At 53.9% G+C, this 18,444-nt stretch overlaps 2 protein-coding genes across 18 annotated transcripts in view; one reads left to right on the forward strand and one right to left on the reverse strand.

The window, feature by feature from the left end:
* DCLRE1B (DNA cross-link repair 1B) overlaps positions 1-6,757 on the reverse strand; it is a 25,659-nt gene extending 18,902 nt beyond the window's left edge. For 4 of the 11 annotated variants that reach the window (XM_075121992.1, XM_075121991.1, XM_075121990.1 and 1 more), the window contains exons 1-6: positions 6,454-6,701; positions 5,695-5,916; positions 4,958-5,123; positions 4,382-4,564; positions 3,445-4,002; positions 1,245-1,313 (exon numbers count right to left, since the gene is read on the reverse strand). In XM_075121992.1, coding sequence (XP_074978093.1) covers positions 1,245-1,313; positions 3,445-4,002; positions 4,382-4,564; positions 4,958-5,123; positions 5,695-5,916; positions 6,454-6,633 — 1,378 coding nt within the window. In that variant the 5' untranslated portion in view covers positions 6,634-6,701. Of the gene's footprint in view, positions 1-36; positions 882-1,176; positions 4,003-4,381; positions 4,565-4,957; positions 5,124-5,694; positions 5,917-6,453 lie in introns of those variants that run through there. The other 7 variants (XM_075121994.1, XM_075121993.1, XM_075121995.1 and 4 more) reach the window with 7 other exon arrangements.
* Positions 3,030-18,427, forward strand: AP4B1 (adaptor related protein complex 4 subunit beta 1). 7 transcript variants are annotated; one of them, XM_048826349.2, is made up of 10 exons: positions 3,030-3,121; positions 4,524-4,740; positions 9,241-9,371; positions 9,979-10,126; positions 10,871-11,367; positions 12,172-12,255; positions 13,217-13,320; positions 15,236-15,443; positions 15,895-16,179; positions 16,462-18,427. In XM_048826349.2, the coding sequence occupies exons 3-10, from the start codon at positions 9,242-9,244 to the stop codon at positions 16,887-16,889; spliced, it is 1,884 nt and encodes a 627-aa protein (XP_048682306.1). In that variant the 5' UTR covers positions 3,030-3,121; positions 4,524-4,740; position 9,241; the 3' UTR covers positions 16,890-18,427. The 7 variants fall into 7 exon arrangements, with proteins under 7 accessions (XP_048682306.1, XP_074978086.1, XP_048682303.1 ...); XM_075121985.1 differs by lacking the exon at positions 3,030-3,121 and adding an exon at positions 4,001-4,278; XM_048826346.2 differs by lacking the exons at positions 3,030-3,121; positions 4,524-4,740 and adding exons at positions 6,794-6,929; positions 7,614-7,838.
* The last annotated feature ends 17 nt before the right edge of the window (positions 18,428-18,444 follow it).

An 18,444-nucleotide genomic window follows, 5' to 3' on the forward strand; every position in this document is an offset into this window, starting at 1 on the left:
GCTGCATGGGAGCCATCATCCAAAACTGACCTGTGGAGCCACAAGACCGCAGGAGAATGGGAGCGTGAGCCCCACCAAGGGGCAGCCGATCCCACCAAACTCAGCACTTTGCCTGAACCTCTCTCACCCAGGGGGTCCTGCCCGAGCAGGAAGGGCCTGATCTGCCTGGTTCTGGCTCTAGTGTTGTGTCTGCTGAGCCTCCCTCTGAAGAAGGCTGCCCTGCAGGCTCGGGCAGACGTCACCCCACTGCCTCCATGGGTCCTGGGCTCAAGATTTTCTTCAGAACCATGAGAGCAAGTTTTGGTTTTAGATGAAAGCTGAATTCAGCCACTACTGCATGCCTCGCACCTGGGGTCCAACACACGTAATCCAGCGCTAGCCAGGTGCGCCTCCAAACCACACTGCAGGGAGGCCTGCAGAACCTGTACAAACATGTGGCTGACTTCCGGTGAGTGGCGCCTCCGGGATGGCACGTGGGAGTGTTACGCCACTGTTCATTCCCCTGCTCTGTCACAGGGCTGGTCACAGCAAGCCCCTCCCACCTTAGCATGGCCTGCAGCCCAGAGAGGTGGGGAGCCAGCTGTGATGGGAAGGGCCGGTCAGTACCACCTGGCGGGACCATACCCTGCATGGGGCTACAATCTGCCTCATGTAGTGCAGGTTAGGAGCAGCCCTTAAGGCCCCAAGGATATTGCTGGGCAGCCTCAGTCTGGGCTGAGTTCAGTGCTTGTAATCCAGCTCGCAGACATCACAGGCTGATGCGGGTCTCGGTCTCCAGGAGCAGGTTCCAGTGACTCCAGCACAGACTCTGAGCGGCAGCTCTACGGGCGGCTGGCAGGGAGGGAATCAGACCCATCCTGGCGAGGTCCCTCCTTGGACACCTAAGTTCCCCAGCAGACACAGTGCTAGTTGGAAACCTTACTTGGTTTTTAATGCTCCTGCCAAGCCCCGTCTGAGAGAACACGGCACCACGTAGCCAGGGCTTTGCAGCACACACACCTAGAAACACCATGCTGACGCTCCGCTGGCACAAGGATCATGGGGCATGGTTAGCTGAACAACCGGAGATTATCCAGCAGTACACTCCAGCTGCTTGCAGCTGTGTGCCTTCCCAAGAACAACCGGAAGGCCAGAATGGGACAGGCTGATTATTCCAGCACCATGACAGCAGCCAGATTCTTTCAGCTTGGTTTATTTGAGTTTTGTATAAATAACACTTTTCTCCACACATTTTCAGAGCTTACCCCAGACACAGCGATTCACCAGATGCTCCTCAGGCACTAGGGAGGGAAGGTCAGTGCAGCAGCCTCCTTCTGTACAGCAAGGAGCAACCAGACAACAAAATTAGAGGGGACCCTGGGAGGGCTCACAGTGACTCTGAAGGACACACCTTTCCCTGACATCCAGCGGGTGTGTCAGAAATTGGCCTTTGCTTATCAGTGCCCCGGCAGGGGATTTGCTGGGCAGACAGCCATTCCGCTGAGAGCCCTCACTTCACTCGTACAGGGGATCAATGTGGGGGTGACAGCAAAGCCCTTTCGCCAGGGTACAGCCTGTCAGGGACCTCAACCCTTCCAGGCTAGGAGTCGCTCACTAAGCACCTGAAGGCTGCCATCTCCCCTGTACCCCGCCTGCTGCCAGCACAGGCACAAAGCAGCAGGCCAAACACTTGTCTAAGAAAACTACAAAGGTGCCACCTGCCCAAGCAGGTACAAGTAAAGGAAATGCCCACAGAGGGTCACCTTGAGGTCAGCTGAGCTAAGCTGTTCCTAAATCCCACGCCAAGGAGAGCAAGGCTGGTTATGTCCAGCTCAGCAGAACCAAAAGGCAGCAATCGCTTCCTTCAGAATCTAGCTTAACCCAGCAAAAGAGCGAGCACGTTCTCATCTCGGCTGGCGGCATGGCTAACACTGGCAGCACTGAAAGAGCCACAGACTTTGTGACTTTTAACCCAGCGAAGGAGCCTGGAGTTTGCACACTGCCAGGGGCTGTCGTTCTGGTCTGACCAGGTGCAGACTCTCTGACATGGGCACAAGGGTCAAGGGCTGGAGGGTTTTTTTCAGTCAGAGAGAGAAGAAACAACAGTTCACAAATGAACGTAGAGAATCCACACAATACAACAAAGGGCACCAGAGACCCAAGTCCTTGGAATTCACAGAATTCCTCCTGTCCCAGTTTGTAACACAAGAGAGCATTTACAGCTCCCACCACAAGCTGGCCCAATCAGGGTGGGACGCTGTATCCCCCGGGAGTGCCTCCCACAAGCCTGTGATATTAGTATCTCTAAATACAGCCTCAGCAAGGCCTGAAAGCTCTTCACTTTATTGTCTCTTTTAAACAAGCTCCCAAGTCCCTAGGATAGCTTAGCACACACCAATCTGTGTCAGCAGCTAGGAATGCAAACAGCAGGGGGGAGAAGATAGGGCTCTCAAACTTCCTTCTTGTTTTGCTGTCAAGCAGGAGAATGGTTCTCTTATCTCATAGGAACACGAATGCAAAGTCAGGCCTGGGAGCTCACGCCCAGCCCCCTGCAGCTCACCTCCCAGGAACCATTCCAATTCCCTTTGCCATAAGGTGCAGCGAACACAGTGTCCTCCTGGGATCTGCGTTTGCACGAGTGCCAGGGTAACGCCCCAGGACACGGACAGAATCACAGATAGTCCTTGGGAGTCATCCTCATACTGTGGCCAGTAATGACACAACAAACTTGCAATTTTAGAACGTTCAAGAAACCAATAAAAAGAGAATCTAGGAGCTGCTGCAAACTCTGCCATTGTCCTCTCAAGCTTTCAGTGTAAAGCCCCGAGCTGCACCATCTCCTGTTGGCTGGCTCAGAGCAGGCCCTGGCAGACGGCACACACTGACACAACACTTGTGAGAACAGGACCTTTGCTGCTAGCTGCACATGCGCTGGCTGTTAGGGCCCCTCCCCTCTCCTGAAATAGTATTCAATCTGCTGGTCAAAGCTCTCCGCAGAGTATTGCTTTAGGGTGTTTAATGGAGCAAGCAAATACTCCTCCGCAAGCCCACGGGCAACATGACTGCTGGCCACAGGGGGCCAACTGGCCAGGCTGCCACAGTCACCAGCTGCTCCTGGAGGAAGAAATTCCTCAGTCTGAAGGCAGGTTAAACTCTTTTTATATGAGGGGAGAGCTGCCTTCTTCTGCACGGAGGCCAGCGTTAAGGGGGCCCAGTCCCCCAGGGGAGACTGGCATGGGCTGGCATGGGAGGTGTGCCTTCTGGCAGGTGTCTGTGTATTGGGCTGTGCTGAAAAAAGCTGCCTCTGGGCACCATGCAGCTGGCATAACTCCACTTTGATTCCCTCCCTCTCCCCCCTGCAACACACAGAGCCGCCTTGCAAACAGGTGTCGGGGTCCCTAGGCTGCTCCGAGGAGTTCTGTTGGCCAATCGTCACATCCCCAAAATGCTCCAGCCAGTTTGTACCTTTCTCTGGGGATGCAAAGGAGTCCTTCCTAGGCACAGGCTGCTGGGCAGCTGTTCTCAGGGGCTCCGTGGCTCTTTGCTGCTCCCTGCTCTCTCTCAGCTGCGTGAACTTCTGCCCAGACTCTGGAATCCCGGGCTCAGGTGATGCCTTGTGGTCAGAGCTCAGGTATTTCTCCAGGTATGGCAGGCACATGTTTCTCTTGACAATTGGAACTATGGAGCAGGGCTTCAGCCACTGTACAAACTCCAGCAGCTCTGAAAAGGAGGAGTGGTCTGAATAGGGCACGAGGTGAACGCTGGGGTGAGGGATCTTCACCGGACGGCTGGTGGGGAGAATGGCAATGGTGGGGCGCTGCTGGTTCCAGCTGATCATAGCTTCCCAGCAGATTTCAGAGATGTCCACACCATGGATCCAGCCAGCCCCCTCCTCGGCAGTGAACACGTCCACCAGGCCCAGCACTTTCATCTGCTCCAGTCTCTTGGGACTCACCACGATCCAGGTGTGAAACTCTAAGGCCAAGTCCGCCAAGAGCGACTCTTTGCCCAGGCTGTAGACCCCTGGGAAGGAGCAAACAAGGGGATTCAGGAACTCAGACCTAAACAGTGTTTTGCAAAGGCAGCAAGAAAGGATCATTACCAGGACGGGAGCAAAGGGCGTGGGGCCTATAGGTTACTGGGCCCAGCACCCAGCAAGAGACAGGCACTGCCCTGCCAATCTACGCTGGAGGGGGAAGGAAAACCACCACCTGCTCCACGCAGCACACCTCAAAGGAATGAAACTTAGCTACATCTGTGCTCTGAGCCAGTCCAAATGCACAACCCAGGTGCAGCGAGGTAACGTACCTCTCCCACCCCACGTCCCCTCCTAATGCGATTCCCTCCCGTCAGCCCCCAGCTCTGGAGCCAGTCCCATCCACATGCCGTGATGCCTACGCACCAATCTTGACCTGGTGATTTGGGTGGGCCCTGATCAGCTCTTTGATCTGTTGGGTGGCCTGCTGGCGGGAGGGCAGGTCGCCCAGGGGGTCACAGTTTGTGTTGTCCAAGTAGAGAACATCAATTCGTTTCTGGTTCCTTAGCACCGGTTCCTGCAGCATGGTGGGAGTGTAACGAAAGTCACCTGGCACAAGACAAAACCCCGAACACACAGAACTGTGGGAGTCCAGCCTGGTGGTCCACCCGCTGCACTGCTACGGCAGAGACCTGCCTTAGATCCTCTGCCTGCCAAAGCCCCACCGCCCGCTGGCTCTAGGCCCAGGCTGCCACCTGAATGATGCAAGTTTGATCCCTGGCCTGGTGAGTGACCTGAATTTGTCCCCAAGGGGCGGTGCTGGTAGGACTCCCCTTCTGAGCCCATAAACCCTGGGACAGGAGGCAGGGCTCGGGGTGTGTGGGAAACATCAGGGGGTGACCTGTGGTGGAAGCACAGGGCTCTGGCAAGGACCCTAGAACAAAACACACTCAGAGCTGGGCAGGAAGGCAAAGGGGGTCTTTGGGCCCTGGGGGCTCGTACCTGTGTAGAGGATGACACCAAAGGGGCCCTCAAAGAGGAACATGACTGAGCCAGGGCAGTGGTTGGCATCTATCAGGGTCACTGTCATGGTACTTTTACCAACCTCATCAAGAGCCACCAGGTGGCTCTGCCCCACTTCCAGGGGCCAAATCCAGCGCTCCGCCACCTGGAAGGAAGCACAGGGCTGGTCAGGTGGAGGCGGCCTCTGACCTGCTCCCTCCCAACAGGAGGATGAGGCCTCCTTCCCCATTCACTTAGCTGATCAGCTGCCCTGGGGACCCAACCCCATTCCCTGGGCTATACTTTGCTATTCACCCAGGCAGTTCCCTGACCTGTGCTGCCTTTGCCTGGGCAGGAGGCCCCCTTGGCTGGCCCCATGGGAGAGAATGCTCTGCTCCAGGAATCGGGTGCCGCAATCCGACCAGAGCGTCTCCTGAGGGACGGGCTCCATTCTCCTCAGCAAGCCGCAGGGCAGAGCTCTGCAGCCAGATCACTCTCAGTCTGACTCGCTCTTCGTTCATTACAAAAAACAATGATTCTTAAACCGTGCCTGCGCCCCCCCCCCAAAAAAAAGCTTGGTCCCAAGAAGCCCCTTCCTCATCACAGACTCCTGGGTAGCAAACACAGTAACTGTGTTCTGACCCTTCTGACGCTCGGCTTTATCCAAGGGATATGCAAACCATGGCCCTGGTCTTGGCCTCCCGAGCAGCAGTCTGCTCCTGTGGGCTGACTCCTACCTTCAGCCTGTGGTGCAGGATTCGCCCCGTGATGGGAGAGCAGTAGACAGGTCGGTGCCAGGTGCTGGACAACCCCACTGTGTGGTCAGAGTGCATGTGGGAGAGAAAGAACACGCGAGCATGGCTGGCTTTCCTGATGCTCCAAAAATCCACTGCAATGGGCGTGCCTGGGATGAGAGCCCCATTCATGGCCTGGGCACCTGGCTGGCAAAGGACACCGCACTGCAAAACAGAGCCACGTTTCCACCATTAAAGCCCCCAAGGTTGCAGTTCTGGGGCATCAGCAGAGTTTACTGGGGGCTGCGGGTCAGGAGTGAGGGGCACCGGAAGGGTGGGGAGGGGCTGCGGGTCGGGAGTGAGGGGCACCAGTGGGGGGGGGGGTTGCGGGTTGGGAGTGAGGGGCAACAGTGGGGGGGGGGTTGCGGGTCGGGAGCGAGGGGCAACAGTGGGGGGGGGGTTGCGGGTCGGGAGCGAGGGGCATGGGCTGGGGGGAGGTTGCGGGGCGGATCCGGAGCGAGGGGCACAGGCGGGGGCTGGGGAAGAGGTTGCGGGCAGGGGGGAGGGCGCGGGCGGGGGGTGGATCCGGAGTGAGGGCGGGGCGGGACCAGGGGGCGCGGGCGGTGGTTGCGGGGCGCGGGCGGGGCGGGGTGGATCCGGAGCGAGGGCGGGGCAGGAGAGTGCGGGGCGAGGGGCGCGGGCGGGCAGGGGGGTGGATCCAGAGCGAGCCCCCTGTTCCGTTCCCGTCAGGCTCCGCCTCACCCGATCACCCTGATTGTTCCCCAACGTCCAGTTCCCGCCGGTGACTTGAGTGGCAGCGCCAGCGAGCGGCACTGCGCAAGCGCGACGTGCATCACGGTCGTAGAGCCGATTAGGCGCATGCGTTCTTTTGGTATGGTGGGCGGGGCCGTACTCTCCGAGGACGTAGGCTGTGCTGCGCATGCGTAGTGCGACGGCGGCCCTCTAGGTCGTGTTCAGGGCGCGTGCGTAGTGAGAGGTGTTACCGCTCGCAGGGTGGGTTTGGGGCGGGACTTCCTGCGCCGATCCGGCAGAGCCGGGTGGGGCGGTGCCTGCCGGAACAACATCACGACAGCGCGGTGCTCGGCGCGCGCCGGGCCCGCGGGGATGCCGCACTGGGGCACGGACGATGCCGTGGCGGAGCTGCGCCGAGCCCTGTCCAGCCGCCACGCGCAGGCCGACCGGCTGCGCTTCCGCAACGTGCTGCTGCGCGTGATCCGGTACGGCCCGTGCGCGCGCCCCCCGCGGGAGGGGGCGGGGTCGAGCGCGCGAGTCCCTGCCCCTGCCCTTGCCCTGAGCTCGGCCTCGCTCTGTGCCGCCCGCGCGGTGGGAGGGGGCGGGGGGGGAGAGCGCGCGCGGTGGGAGGGGGCGGGGGGGACAGCGCGCGCGGTGGGAGGGGGCGCCGGGGGGGGGGGTGGAGAGCGCGCGAGCCGCTGCCCCTGCCCTGAGCTCGGCCTCGCTCTGTGCCGCCCGCGCGGTGGGAGGGGGCGGGGGGGGACAGCGCGCGCGGTGGGAGGGGGCGCCGGGGGGGGTGGAGAGCGCGCGAGCCGCTGCCCCTGCCCCTGCCCCTGCCCTGAGCTCGGCCTCGCTCTGTGCCGCCCGCGCGGTGGGAGGGGGCGGGGGGGACAGCGCGCGCGGTGGGAGGGGGCGCCGGGGGGGGTGGAGAGCGCGCGAGCCGCTGCCCCTGCCCCTGCCCCTGCACCTGCCCCTGCCCTGAGCTCGGCCTCGCTCTGTGCCGCCCGCGCGGTGGGAGGGGGCGGGGGGGGAGAGCGCGCGCGGTGGGAGGGGGCGGGGGGGGTGGAGAGCGCGCGCGGGGGGCGCCGGGGGGGGGGTGTGGAGCGCGCGAGCCGCTGCCCCTGCCCTGAGCTCGGCCTCGCTCTGTACCGCCCGCGCGGCGGTTGCAGGCGCATGGCGCAAGGCGCGGACGTGTCCGGGGTTTTCGCGGAGATGGTGAAGGCCGGCGCCACGCGGGACGTCGTGCAGAAGAAGCTGGTCTACTGGTACATGGGCACGTACGCGGCCCTGCAGCCCGGCCTGGCGCTGCTGGCCGTCAACACCCTGCGCAAAGACTGCTCCGACCCCAGCCCCGCCGTCCGCGGCCTCGCGCTCCGCAGCCTGTGCGGCCTCCGGTAAGGAAGCGCCTCGGCGGGGCCGGGGGCCGGGGGCCGGGACCCTTCCTGTGGCCGCGGCTGCGGGGGCCGCGCTGGCCGGGGCGTCCCGCCCTCGTGCCCGTCACCCAGAGGCCGGGGCGAGGCCGGCCGGGCCTGGCGGCCGCGGGGCGCTCCGGTCAAGGAAGGGAGGGAGGCTGCCGCCCCTCTGGGTCGGGCGCTGGGGCAGCCAGCTTTTGGCGGCGGCGATTCGGGAAGGATGCGGACCAGCAGGCGGGGTTCCGGGACGGGCCACGGAGAGGACGAAAGAAAGCGCGTCTGCGAGCAGCGGTTCCCCGCCCGCAGCCCCCGGGCCGCCCGCAGCCCCCGGGCCGCCCGCAGCCCCCGGGCCGCCCGCAGCCCCCGGGCCATGGCCGGTCCTGAGAACCGCACGGCCAGCCCTGGGTGCAGCCCACAGTGGCAGATAGGTTGAGCCCCGCTGGTCTGCACTGGCCCGCACTGGCCCCTGAACAACAAAAGGGCTGTCATTCCGTAGTGTGGGGAAAAACAGCCACCCCGAAGGACGAAAGTTTTGCCGATGAAAAGCGTTGGTGTGAAGGGCGCTTTGTCGGCAGGAGAGCTCTTTTGCGACAAAGCTACTGCCCTTTGTTGGGGGTGGAAGTTTTTTGTTGGCGGGAAAGCTCTCTCCTGCTGACAAGTAGCAGCTACGCTGCACACCTGTGTCACTAAAAGGTGCATAGTGTAGACACAGACCGTGAGTTCCTTGAATTTATTTAAAGAAATGGGATGATTTGACCACAAACTACAAATCCCTGGAAACCAATATTTAGAAATGGGTTCTTCAGTTTAGCACACAAAGATATAAGAAGATCCAGTGTTTGGAAGGTGAATCTTGACTAATTCAACTAAAAGTAAGGAGTAAATTCTTAACATTGAGGGTGATTAACAATTGGGACAATTTACCAAAGGTTATGATGGATTCTCCACTGGCAACTTTTAAATCAAGATGAGATGGTTTTCTAGATATTCTCTGGGCCAAATGAAAATTAATTCAGGATCATTCTGTGGCTTGTGTTATGCAGTGAGTTAGCCTAGATTATCGCAGTTATCCCTTCTGGCTTTCTAATGTATTCATCTGAATAGCAGTGCCTGGGCATTCTAAACACACGGAGGATGGGGACTCAGGACTTCAAAAATGACAGAAATACCTTGAGTGTTTTCTTTATGCTGCGTAATTATTTTAAAAGATGCAAAAGAGATGTGCACAGAATGGGAAATGGTTACCGGTATGTAGGGGAATTATTGGAAGAGAACAGCAAGGAAAGCCCTTGGTTTGTAAAAGTGGTTGCTGTAGATGGGGGAGCACCATAGGATATCTTGAGGAATTTTGGATGAATCTAGCATGATACATACTTATTCATAGGATGCCTGGCATACAGGAGTACATCCAGCAGCCCATTCTGAATGGCCTGCGAGACAAAGCATCCTATGTGAGGAGAGTAGCTGTTCTTGGCTGTGCAAAGATGCAGAAACTCCAAGGTGACACCGAAGTGGGTAAGTAGTCAGATTTTGCACTTGAGGAAGGGGGGGTATGGTCATACTTTGTCCTAGAGCATTCATTACTAGATAAGATACATACAACTCATTTAGATGCTGCTCTTTAGAGTCAAGGCTCCCTGTTTGGCCCGGATTCACTTGGTTGTGCGTTGGCATAGGAGTGGAGGGGAGGGGAAGGGAGGGAGGGCAGCCTGAGAACATAAGGCAAATCCCTAATGGAATCTGCTTCTTGGGCATTTGAGATCTGGCAGGGTGAGTTTCCACAGAGGAATGCTCCTTTTATATCTGCTTCCTCACTGGGCTGGAACTCTTCCTTTCCTGCTTCTTTTTCTGTGGTATGTGTGAGCCTCTTCCTCTAGCACCTGACTGCCACCCGTGCAGTGATATTGTGTAGAGAGGGCTCTTTAGAGAATACCTATGCCATACTGTAATGTTACTGGAAAGTCAAGGGTGTTTGTAGTTTGTTGGTAACAATTCTTCCCTCCCAGGCCCTGTGTCGTGGTCCCCATATTCCTGAGGCTGCTCGTGGACGGTGACTGTCTTGCCTGAATGGATGCAGTGCCTCTGAGTCTCTGATGATCTAAGTGCCTTTGTGTCTCTGCAGATGGTGTGCTGGTGAATGAGCTATACAGTTTGCTTCGTGACCAAGATCCCATTGTAGTGGTGAATTGTCTGAGGGCTCTAGAAGAGATTCTGAGGCGGGAAGGAGGAGTTGTCATCAACAAGCCCATAGCCCACCACCTTCTCAAAAGGTCTGCTCTCTGTGTGAGAAGCTGGAAGCTTCACTCTAGTGAAATCCCCTTCTGTTCTGTATGTCAGCAGAGCAGATGTCACAGTTCCTGGCAGAGCTGAGAGGAGGCTTTGGAAATAAATTCCAGTGGTGTAAGTCGTTCTCTCGCCCACAAATTATAGGAGAGTGCCAGATTAACCTCACTGTCACATGTGAAATATGAGGCCTTCCCAGTGATGCAGAGAACCAACCTGAGATTCCAGGAGAAATATGTAACCAACTATTGGTTTATTTAGATTTACAAGTTGTATCCTAGCTTATCTATAACTTTTTTCTTCCCTAACAGCTGCGGCATATCAGTGTAGGACCAGCTGTTCTAGCCTGTCTGTCCCACTGCATCCCAATATGTGTAATGTGGCAGGGATGGTGTCCAGTGTCTGAAGGAATCAGCTTCTCTTCAGACAGGTCTGGGTTGGTTTGGTCAAGGGAATGGCATCCTTTCTCTGTTGCTCTAGCCATGCACCTTCTCAGTGTTTCTCTCTGGTTTAGTGCTTGAGGGCAGGTGTGAGTGACTGAGACAGAGTTCAGCTTCAATGTGCATGTGAACTGATTGGTTCCCTTGAGAGAGAACGCTGGTACAAACCTGGCAACTGGTGGGTGTACTGAAACCATACAAAGTGCAACAGCTGCAGGCTCTACCCTGGAATGATCCTTGTGTAGTGCTGCATATTTTGTGACCTGTTTACCGTGATACTTTTCTTGGCAGAATGTCTGACTTAGACCAGTGGGGACAGAGTGAGGTGCTGGCCTTCCTGCTGCGCTACAAACCCCGCAGTGAGGAAGAACTCTTCGACATCCTCAGCTTACTAGACGGGTCCCTCAAGAGCAGCAGCCCCAGCGTTGTGATGGCAGCCACCAAACTCTTTCTGGTGTTGGCCAAGGACTTCCCACAGGTACAGACAGATGTACTAGTTAGAGTGAAGGGGCCACTGCTGGCGGCCTGCAGCTCCGAGAGCCGGGAGCTCTGCTTCGCTGCCCTGTGTCATGTGCGCCAGATCCTGGGAAGCCTGCCTGGCCACTTTAGCAGCTATTACAAGAAGTTCTTCTGTTCCTACTCGGAGCCCCATTATATCAAATCCCAGAAGATGGAGGTGCTGTGTGAGCTGGTGAATGATGAGAATGTGCAGCAGGTGCTGGAGGAGCTGAAGAGTTACTGCACTGATGTGTCAGCTGAGCTTGCCCAGGGGGCCATCTTCGCCATAGGTAAGAGTTCTGCTTTTGCTTCAGAAACACCTGGGGGTTGTCTCTGAAATCTCTCAAATAGGTCTTTCTCCACTGAAACAAGCCTAGGCCAGTGACGAAAGAGCACTCAGGGTCAGAGCCGTCCCGGTGTGCCACACCCCGGGCTGAGCCAGATCCCCAGAAATACGAATGCGTTCCTGAGCCTGTGCTGTGCTGAGCATTTCACAATTGCTCTGCCTGGGCGGGGTGCCCCAGAAACGCTAAGTTGCTCGCAAGCCATAGGCTCCTGGTAGGCTGGGCTTCGCTGATGTGCACATGAGGGGACTTTACCCAACCACCCATCTTATTAGTGAGCATGAAAACGTGGAATTGTAATGAAACTGTGGGGTGGATGGGTGGGCTCTAAATTTCTGGGTAGTGCTAGGGGGGCAGAGTTAAAGTTGTTTGGGATCCCTAATATTGCATTTAAAATATCTTTTTTATTTGTGAATGGATTTTTCCCTTAGGTGTACCAGGCTTTCTCTCATTCGTGTGTGTGCTGAGGGAACTAGAGGACTGTCCTTAGGATTTTTTTCATTTTTTTGGCTGTAGTGAGTGGTATCACAGAAGATTAGGGTTGGAAGAAACCTCAGGAGGTATCTAGTCCAACCCCCTGCTCAAAGCAGGACCAACCTGTAGATTGTTTCTCTGCCGTAATAGCAGGCTAACAGGTGTTTTCAGATGAGGTAAAATATCACTCTAACATGACTTTGTGGTGGATGGTGTAGGCATGCCTGTCTGTTTCTCTGACCAAAGCTTGCCTTGTTCCCCTTGGTGCCTCCTCAGGCAGCATTGCCAGGACGTACACGGAGCAGTGTGTGGGGATTCTAACGGAGCTCCTAGGGCTTAAGCAAGAACATATCACTTCAGGTAAGGATTTGCTGCTGGCTGAGTTCTCGGGTTTGCTTGCTTCACGCTTCCAGGAAATGGCCTCACCACCAGAACATCTAGTTTTGGTAGAGTTATGTAACTCTGGGCTGGGATTTGGGAAATCCCTGTCCAGGTGACCGCAAGATAATCATGTGTGGCTTCTAACCTGGTTGGCATCTTCCTTGTCTGGACTTTATAACTTCTCCCATCTTAGCTACCTTCCTTGTGCTTAAGCGGGGACTGGACACAGCCCCATCCACCGTGTGATATGAACTGAATCTGCTAGCTCAAGGAGTGAGGGACTGTACTGAGATTTTAGTGGCTCTTTTATAAAGGTCAAGTTGGTTGAAAGTTCTGACTTTGAAGTTGTTTCCCACTGACTGCTTTAGTCTCTGCCACTTTTGTAATTTCAGTCACTGATGTAACTGACTCTGCTGTCTCTGATTTTCCTGCTGCTTTCAGATCTAACATAATTTACTATTTCTCTCGCTTCTTTTGAATAATTTTGCTCCACTTTTTATGGGCTTTCAAAATCGCAGGTTTTTACAGTCGCAAATACATTCTGAAAATTAATTCATTTGGTAAGTTTTATAAGTTGGCAGCAGTTGCTGTAGAGTGCTGATGAGACTCACCTTAAATCACTGTCACTGTGAGACAGTCAGTCAGTCTGCCTTCTCAAGGAGAGGGGATGGCTGGGGAAGATTGCTTCACTGCAGCCAAAGAAGCAATCTTTGCCATTTAAACATTTAATTTTGGATGGGGGAAACAAAGGCTTTACATTTACTATGGCAACCCCCAGTGTTGTGAGGCTTTGGAGAAAAGTGCTCCAAATAGCATGAATGAGTGCTGCACTGACCTGGCTCACTCCGAATCGGACAGACCTGATAGGTGGTGAATTATTCTCTTGGGTGGTGACTTTAAAAAGCTGCTGTTACATGCTGAGCATTCTGTTCCACTGCAGCTGTGGTGCAGGCTTTTCGGGATCTGGTGTGGCTGTGTCCCCAGTGCACTGAGGCTGTGTGCCAGGCTCTGCCCAGCTGTGAGGAGGCCATGCAGGACAGCGAGGTAGGGAGGCTTCATGCAGTTAACCAAATGGCGATCCTTCTCCTGTCATGTAGAACTCTGATAAACAGAGCCAGCTGTGCTTGGAGTGGCCAAACAAGTATTTGAAGGGTGTGAGCACCACCGAGGGAGAGGAATCATTTGGGGTGGGATGAGGGAGTATGCCTTTGTTCAGTTACGTCCCATCCCTCCTAGTCAAATTCAGGCTGAATCTCAAGAGCATCTGGATGATGGGAGCTCCTAGGCTGTAGAAGAACTTCTCAATGGGGTGCAGGGGAGCTCTGGCCTTTGAATCTGTGAGCACCTGCTGCTTGGCAGTTTAGAGCAGCGCTGTTTGCAGGCCCCTCCTTGGTACGGTGATGTCAGCCCAGTTGTCTGTACGTGGCCCCTTTTGGGCTAGGACAACGGAGATCCCACCACTTCCCTTAACCCCAGATAACCACGGTATTTAAGGCATACAGAAATGTGGTCTGGGAAACTAGCCTGAGAGCTAGGACTCTAGAATTCTATTCCAGCTCTGACATGGAATCATGCTATTGCCTGGGCATGTCCCATCTCCTCTCCGCTATGGTTCACCGGTCTGTAAAAGGGTATTACAATAGTCCTGCTTCACAGGACTGTTGTGAGGCGGTTGGTTCGCGCTGGTCCAGTGCTTTGGAGAGGAAAAGCCTGGTATTAAGTGCTGGGTGTTCCTTTGTTTGTATAGGGAGACTCTTGTCTTGAATACTCCTCTCCCCAATTAACAGTTTTGAGCTGAGAGGCATCCTGGTGAGCTGCAGGCAGGGGTTCCCAGTCCACCTGATGCTCCAGTGGTGGAGAGATTCTTCTCGGGGGTACCCAGAGTTATGAGGCACCTCACTACTTCCTGCCCTTAGCGTGAGGAAGTCTTGTCAGTGCCTGCTGCACCAATCTCCCGTAATACAAACACTGCCATCCAGGTGTCCGCAGGCATTGCACTCTCTCTATAGGTTAGCAATAGGCATGTACCAACCCCTGAGTCCTCCAAGCACCCTTCTGGACTAACCAGCTCCTGTTCCCCTGAACATTCACAGAACTTAGCTTTGCTACTCCCAACAGAACAGTGTGCAACTGCTTCCACAGGATTCAACTCAGGATCCCCATTCCACTTAACACACAGCACTTAAATAGATTTATAGTGAAAACAATAACTTTATCAAAGAGCAGAGGTTCAAATGATAGTAAATAAAAATATTAGAAACAGATGGTTACATGTAAAGGAAAATCATAACATGATGTGCCTTTTAGAGCCAAAACTTAACTCACAAGACGTTCCCCGTCTCCTACAGGATAGCTTACTCCATGTCCTTTTCTCAGTGTTTTTAGCCAGGATGGCTGAGATCCCCTTTCATAACTTCAGTCTTACTAGCCACATGTCTTCAGAGATTGAAGGATGCCAGGATGTTTCTGTGGAGCCCCAGATATTCCAGACCAGACCTTTGATCTTTATCTGAAAATAGGTTTCTACCCCTCCCACAGCTGTTCCTATTAATTTCCTTCAGAAGTCTTCGCAAGCTCTTCTTTAGCATTTGATTTAATATGTTAAACTTCTGTTGTAAGACCCACGGTACACAATGGTCCACCAGGTCTCCCATCTCCTGTCTGGAGAAATTTCTCTCAAGGCACAGTATCTTTGAGTGACCTGCCTTTACCTACAAAACCTAGAGAACATAATTTTCAGCACATATACATAACTCCTCATGCTTTCCTTACATACATCTCGCAATGATTATGGCCACCACATGACCCCTTTTGGTGAACCTAGGCAATCCCTGTACTCCTATGTACCCCAGTGCCTTCTGCCAGTTGGTGTCAAAGGTCCTTGGTCACAGATTGCACTAGAAGTGCAGTGTGGAGTGGCTTGGCTCTGAGTATCTGGTGTTGTTGTTTGACTCCCCAGGGCAAGCAAGCGCTGATCTGGCTCCTGGGGGTGCATGGGGAGAGAGTTCCCAGTGCTCCCTATGTTCTGGAGGACTTTGTAGAGAATGTGAGATCGGAGACATTTCCAGCAGTGAAGATGGAGTTGCTGACAGCTTTGGTCCGACTCTTCCTGTTTCGTCCTGCTGAATGCCAGGACATACTCGGGCGACTGCTCTATTACTGCATAGGTGGGTACATCTTGCTGAGACTCTCATGCCTGCAGCCCTGTGTTAAATTTGTCAGGGCACCTGCTGTATTACTGCATAGGTGGGTGTGTCCCTGCTGGGGACTCGCGCGCACACTGCAGTGACAGATGGAGAATTTTGTGGTAGAAACTCCTCAGCTCTAAGATCCGGACTAGTTTTAAAATAAGTTTTTGAAATCCTTCTATATGGACGCAAATGCAGAATCTAGCCCTCTTCCTGTCTGCCTCTTTGCCCTTGCCCCTATTTACCACCTAGCTGCTGCTACTCCTGCTGCTGTTTGGCCCCTAGCTCTGCAAAGTGGTAGAGGAAATGGACAGCACTCAGGATACAGGTGTGAGCCTGTTGGTATGTACCAGCTAAGGGTTGTCCATTGACGTCTGATCTATGAGTTCTAGCATGCCGAGTGAACGTGTGTGTGTGTTCGTTTTTCCAGAGGAAGAGACTGATATGGTGGTACGGGACCGGGGGCTGTTCTACTATCGTCTCTTACAAGCTGGCGTGGAAGAAGCGAAGCGGGTGCTGTGCAGCCCCAAGTCTGATCCCTCTCTGGGACTCCTGGAGGATCAGGCTGAGCGACCTGTGAACAAATGGGCTTCAGAGTTTAACACGTTGGTGCCCGTATATGGGAAAGCATGCTGGGCAATTGTCACTGCTAACTGGGCAATGGAGCCTCGCTGTGGAGGCTTTCACTGTGCTGCTCCCATGACTGCAGGAACAGGTAGTCACACATTCAGCTAGAAAAATACCTTCCCCCATTGATAAATCTTCCTATGTTTGATCCTCTGGGAGGATCCCAGGTTTTAGCACTGAAGCCTTGAGTACAAAAGGCTCTTATGGGGTCTGAGCCTTTCACTTAACACTTGGCTGACCACAGTGTGCTCACCCTGGTGGAATATTGGAGGCATTACACTTCCCGGGTTTGTGTTGCTGATAGGTCTTGGTGATACTGTGGGCAGCATTCCCAGTGCCGTTTCTCACCCTGTTCCATATTTGATTTCAGAATCACTGATTTCAGAAGGGAATAAGGAAGTTCTCCAGGTTCATTCCGACTCAGCTGGCTTGACTTTAATCCCTAAGGCACACCTGACTGCGGAGCAGTTTGAGAAGACCTGGCTGAGTTTGGACGTGAACTGCCAGCAGGCTCTGCCCTGGCGTGGAGCTGCTCACCCAGACACCATACAGACTGCACTTCAGGTTGTCCACATCCAGACTATTGCTATGAGCAAAGCTGGTGCCCAGCCATGGAAGGCCTATCTCAGTGCCCAGGATGAGTCTGGTTGTCTCTTCCTAACAGAGCTGGTGCTTGAGACCGAGAACTCGGAGATGCAGGTTTCAGTGAAGCAGAGTGAGGAGAGGACTGAGGCGCTGCAACACTTTATCTCAGCGTTAAGGACTGTAATGGGGACAGTCCTCGGGCTGAAATCCTGATTCCTCTAGGCCCTGCTCAGAGCAGGCTCACTCGGGGAGTAGGGAAGATCTTTTCGACAGCTCAGAGTGGTGTTACTGAAGTTAAATTGCTCTTCTTCTAAACTGTTTGTAAGAGCCTCGAACAGCTCCTGATCTGCCTTAGAGGTGCCTTTAGTGCCAGTGGGAATAGTGTGTGGCCCAGCTTATGATGTGAGTGTAGCTAGTTTCTTCACATACTGCATTATAACAGGTGCATGGGAGAGATTCAAAATACATCAAGATCTCACAACTCTGGAGGCTGGGGGATGGATCATCAGTATGGTGCTTCTGATGTGGTCACTGAAGCAGGAGCAACTCCAGTGCTAGTTACATGAGTAAGAGAGAGATTAAATATTGGCATCAGATCTCTCTAGAGAGCTTTGGGAATGGAGTGAGCTGATAGCTGACTAGGAATTGTGACCGTGAGTCGTACTTCCTCAGGACCAGAAACAAACAAACAAGTCAGGGTGGGCACAGCCCCAGGTTTAGTTAGAATTATGGGTAACCAGTGAAAAGCATTTTTGAGAATTTGACCCTGGAGTTGCTTCTCTTGTGTTAAGAGGTGCAGAGAGGGCAGAATAACTCCTTGGCTCTGTTTCGGGGAGAATTTTCCAGTGCTTGGTTTGGTTCTCTTCTCAAGGGATTTAATCTGTCCATCAGTGGATGCAATTCTGTGGGGAGCGTCCCTTCAGGGTTAGGAGCTCTGCTTTAAAGGGATTTGACGTGGGGGAGAGCACCTGTTTTCTAAAAATCAGGATTTTTTATTAAAAAAAAACCTAATGTATTTTCTAACTGAAATACATCATTGCAGAGGAAGAATTTGCCTCTCTGAAGTCTCACCTCAGCTTTTAGGTTCTGTGGTGATGGAACTATAAGAACACCTGAGAGTGAGTGAGTTCTCCTAAGGCCACAGTGGGCATGAATTAATATGGCACAGCCTGACTAGGTCACTGGGCTAGCTGACTGTTTACTGCTCACACTAATCTTTGCACCGTTGCAGTTGACATAGCTAACTTATATATTTACAAGAGGAATATTTTTGTTTTGTTTTGTTTTTTTAAACCAGGTTTTACCCAAACTTGTTGCTTTTTTAACTAGGACGGTTATGTAAAGTGCTCTGTCCACCAGTGTGGTGTATCATGTTCCTGGTTTTATTGCTGCAGCTTTCATTCACAGTATTCTTTACGTTCCTCTGCTTTGGTCAGTTATTAATTTCCCACTAGATCCATGTGGGGCAGCTTGTCAGTTCTGGATATTTCTCACAGCCATGCATAGCCTTGTGTTTCAGTATTGTTTTTTCTTTTTCCCTCCCCTTTTCTGGCTTTCCTTGTTCACTATTCTCATGTTTCTACCAAGGTAGGGTATATTCTGTCTACTCTTCATTTTTTTAGATGTTTATCTCCGTGGATTTCTTATAGTTGTCCTTGGCCAACTCCTGGTCAGGCTTTTTCTCTTAAACCTTCACTTGTTTTTTTTCCTTTTTGTCTGATCTATTTGAGTAAAGCACCAAGTTACAATGATGTCCTAACTGCCCAGC

Source organism: Caretta caretta, chromosome 21 (genome assembly GCF_965140235.1).
Source record: "Caretta caretta isolate rCarCar2 chromosome 21, rCarCar1.hap1, whole genome shotgun sequence".
In the NCBI taxonomy this organism is placed as follows: Eukaryota; Metazoa; Chordata; order Testudines; family Cheloniidae; genus Caretta; species Caretta caretta.

Coding starts and splice junctions, on each gene's coding strand:
- AP4B1 (XM_048826346.2), top strand. CDS start 6,817: ATGCCGCACTGGGGCACGGACGATGCCGTGGCGGAGCTGCGCCGAGCC. Junction 15,444..15,894: donor ACTGCTCTATTACTGCATAG/GTGGGTACATCT, acceptor TCGTTTTTCCAG/AGGAAGAGACTGATATGGTG. Junction 16,180..16,461: donor TCCCATGACTGCAGGAACAG/GTAGTCACACAT, acceptor ATTTGATTTCAG/AATCACTGATTTCAGAAGGG.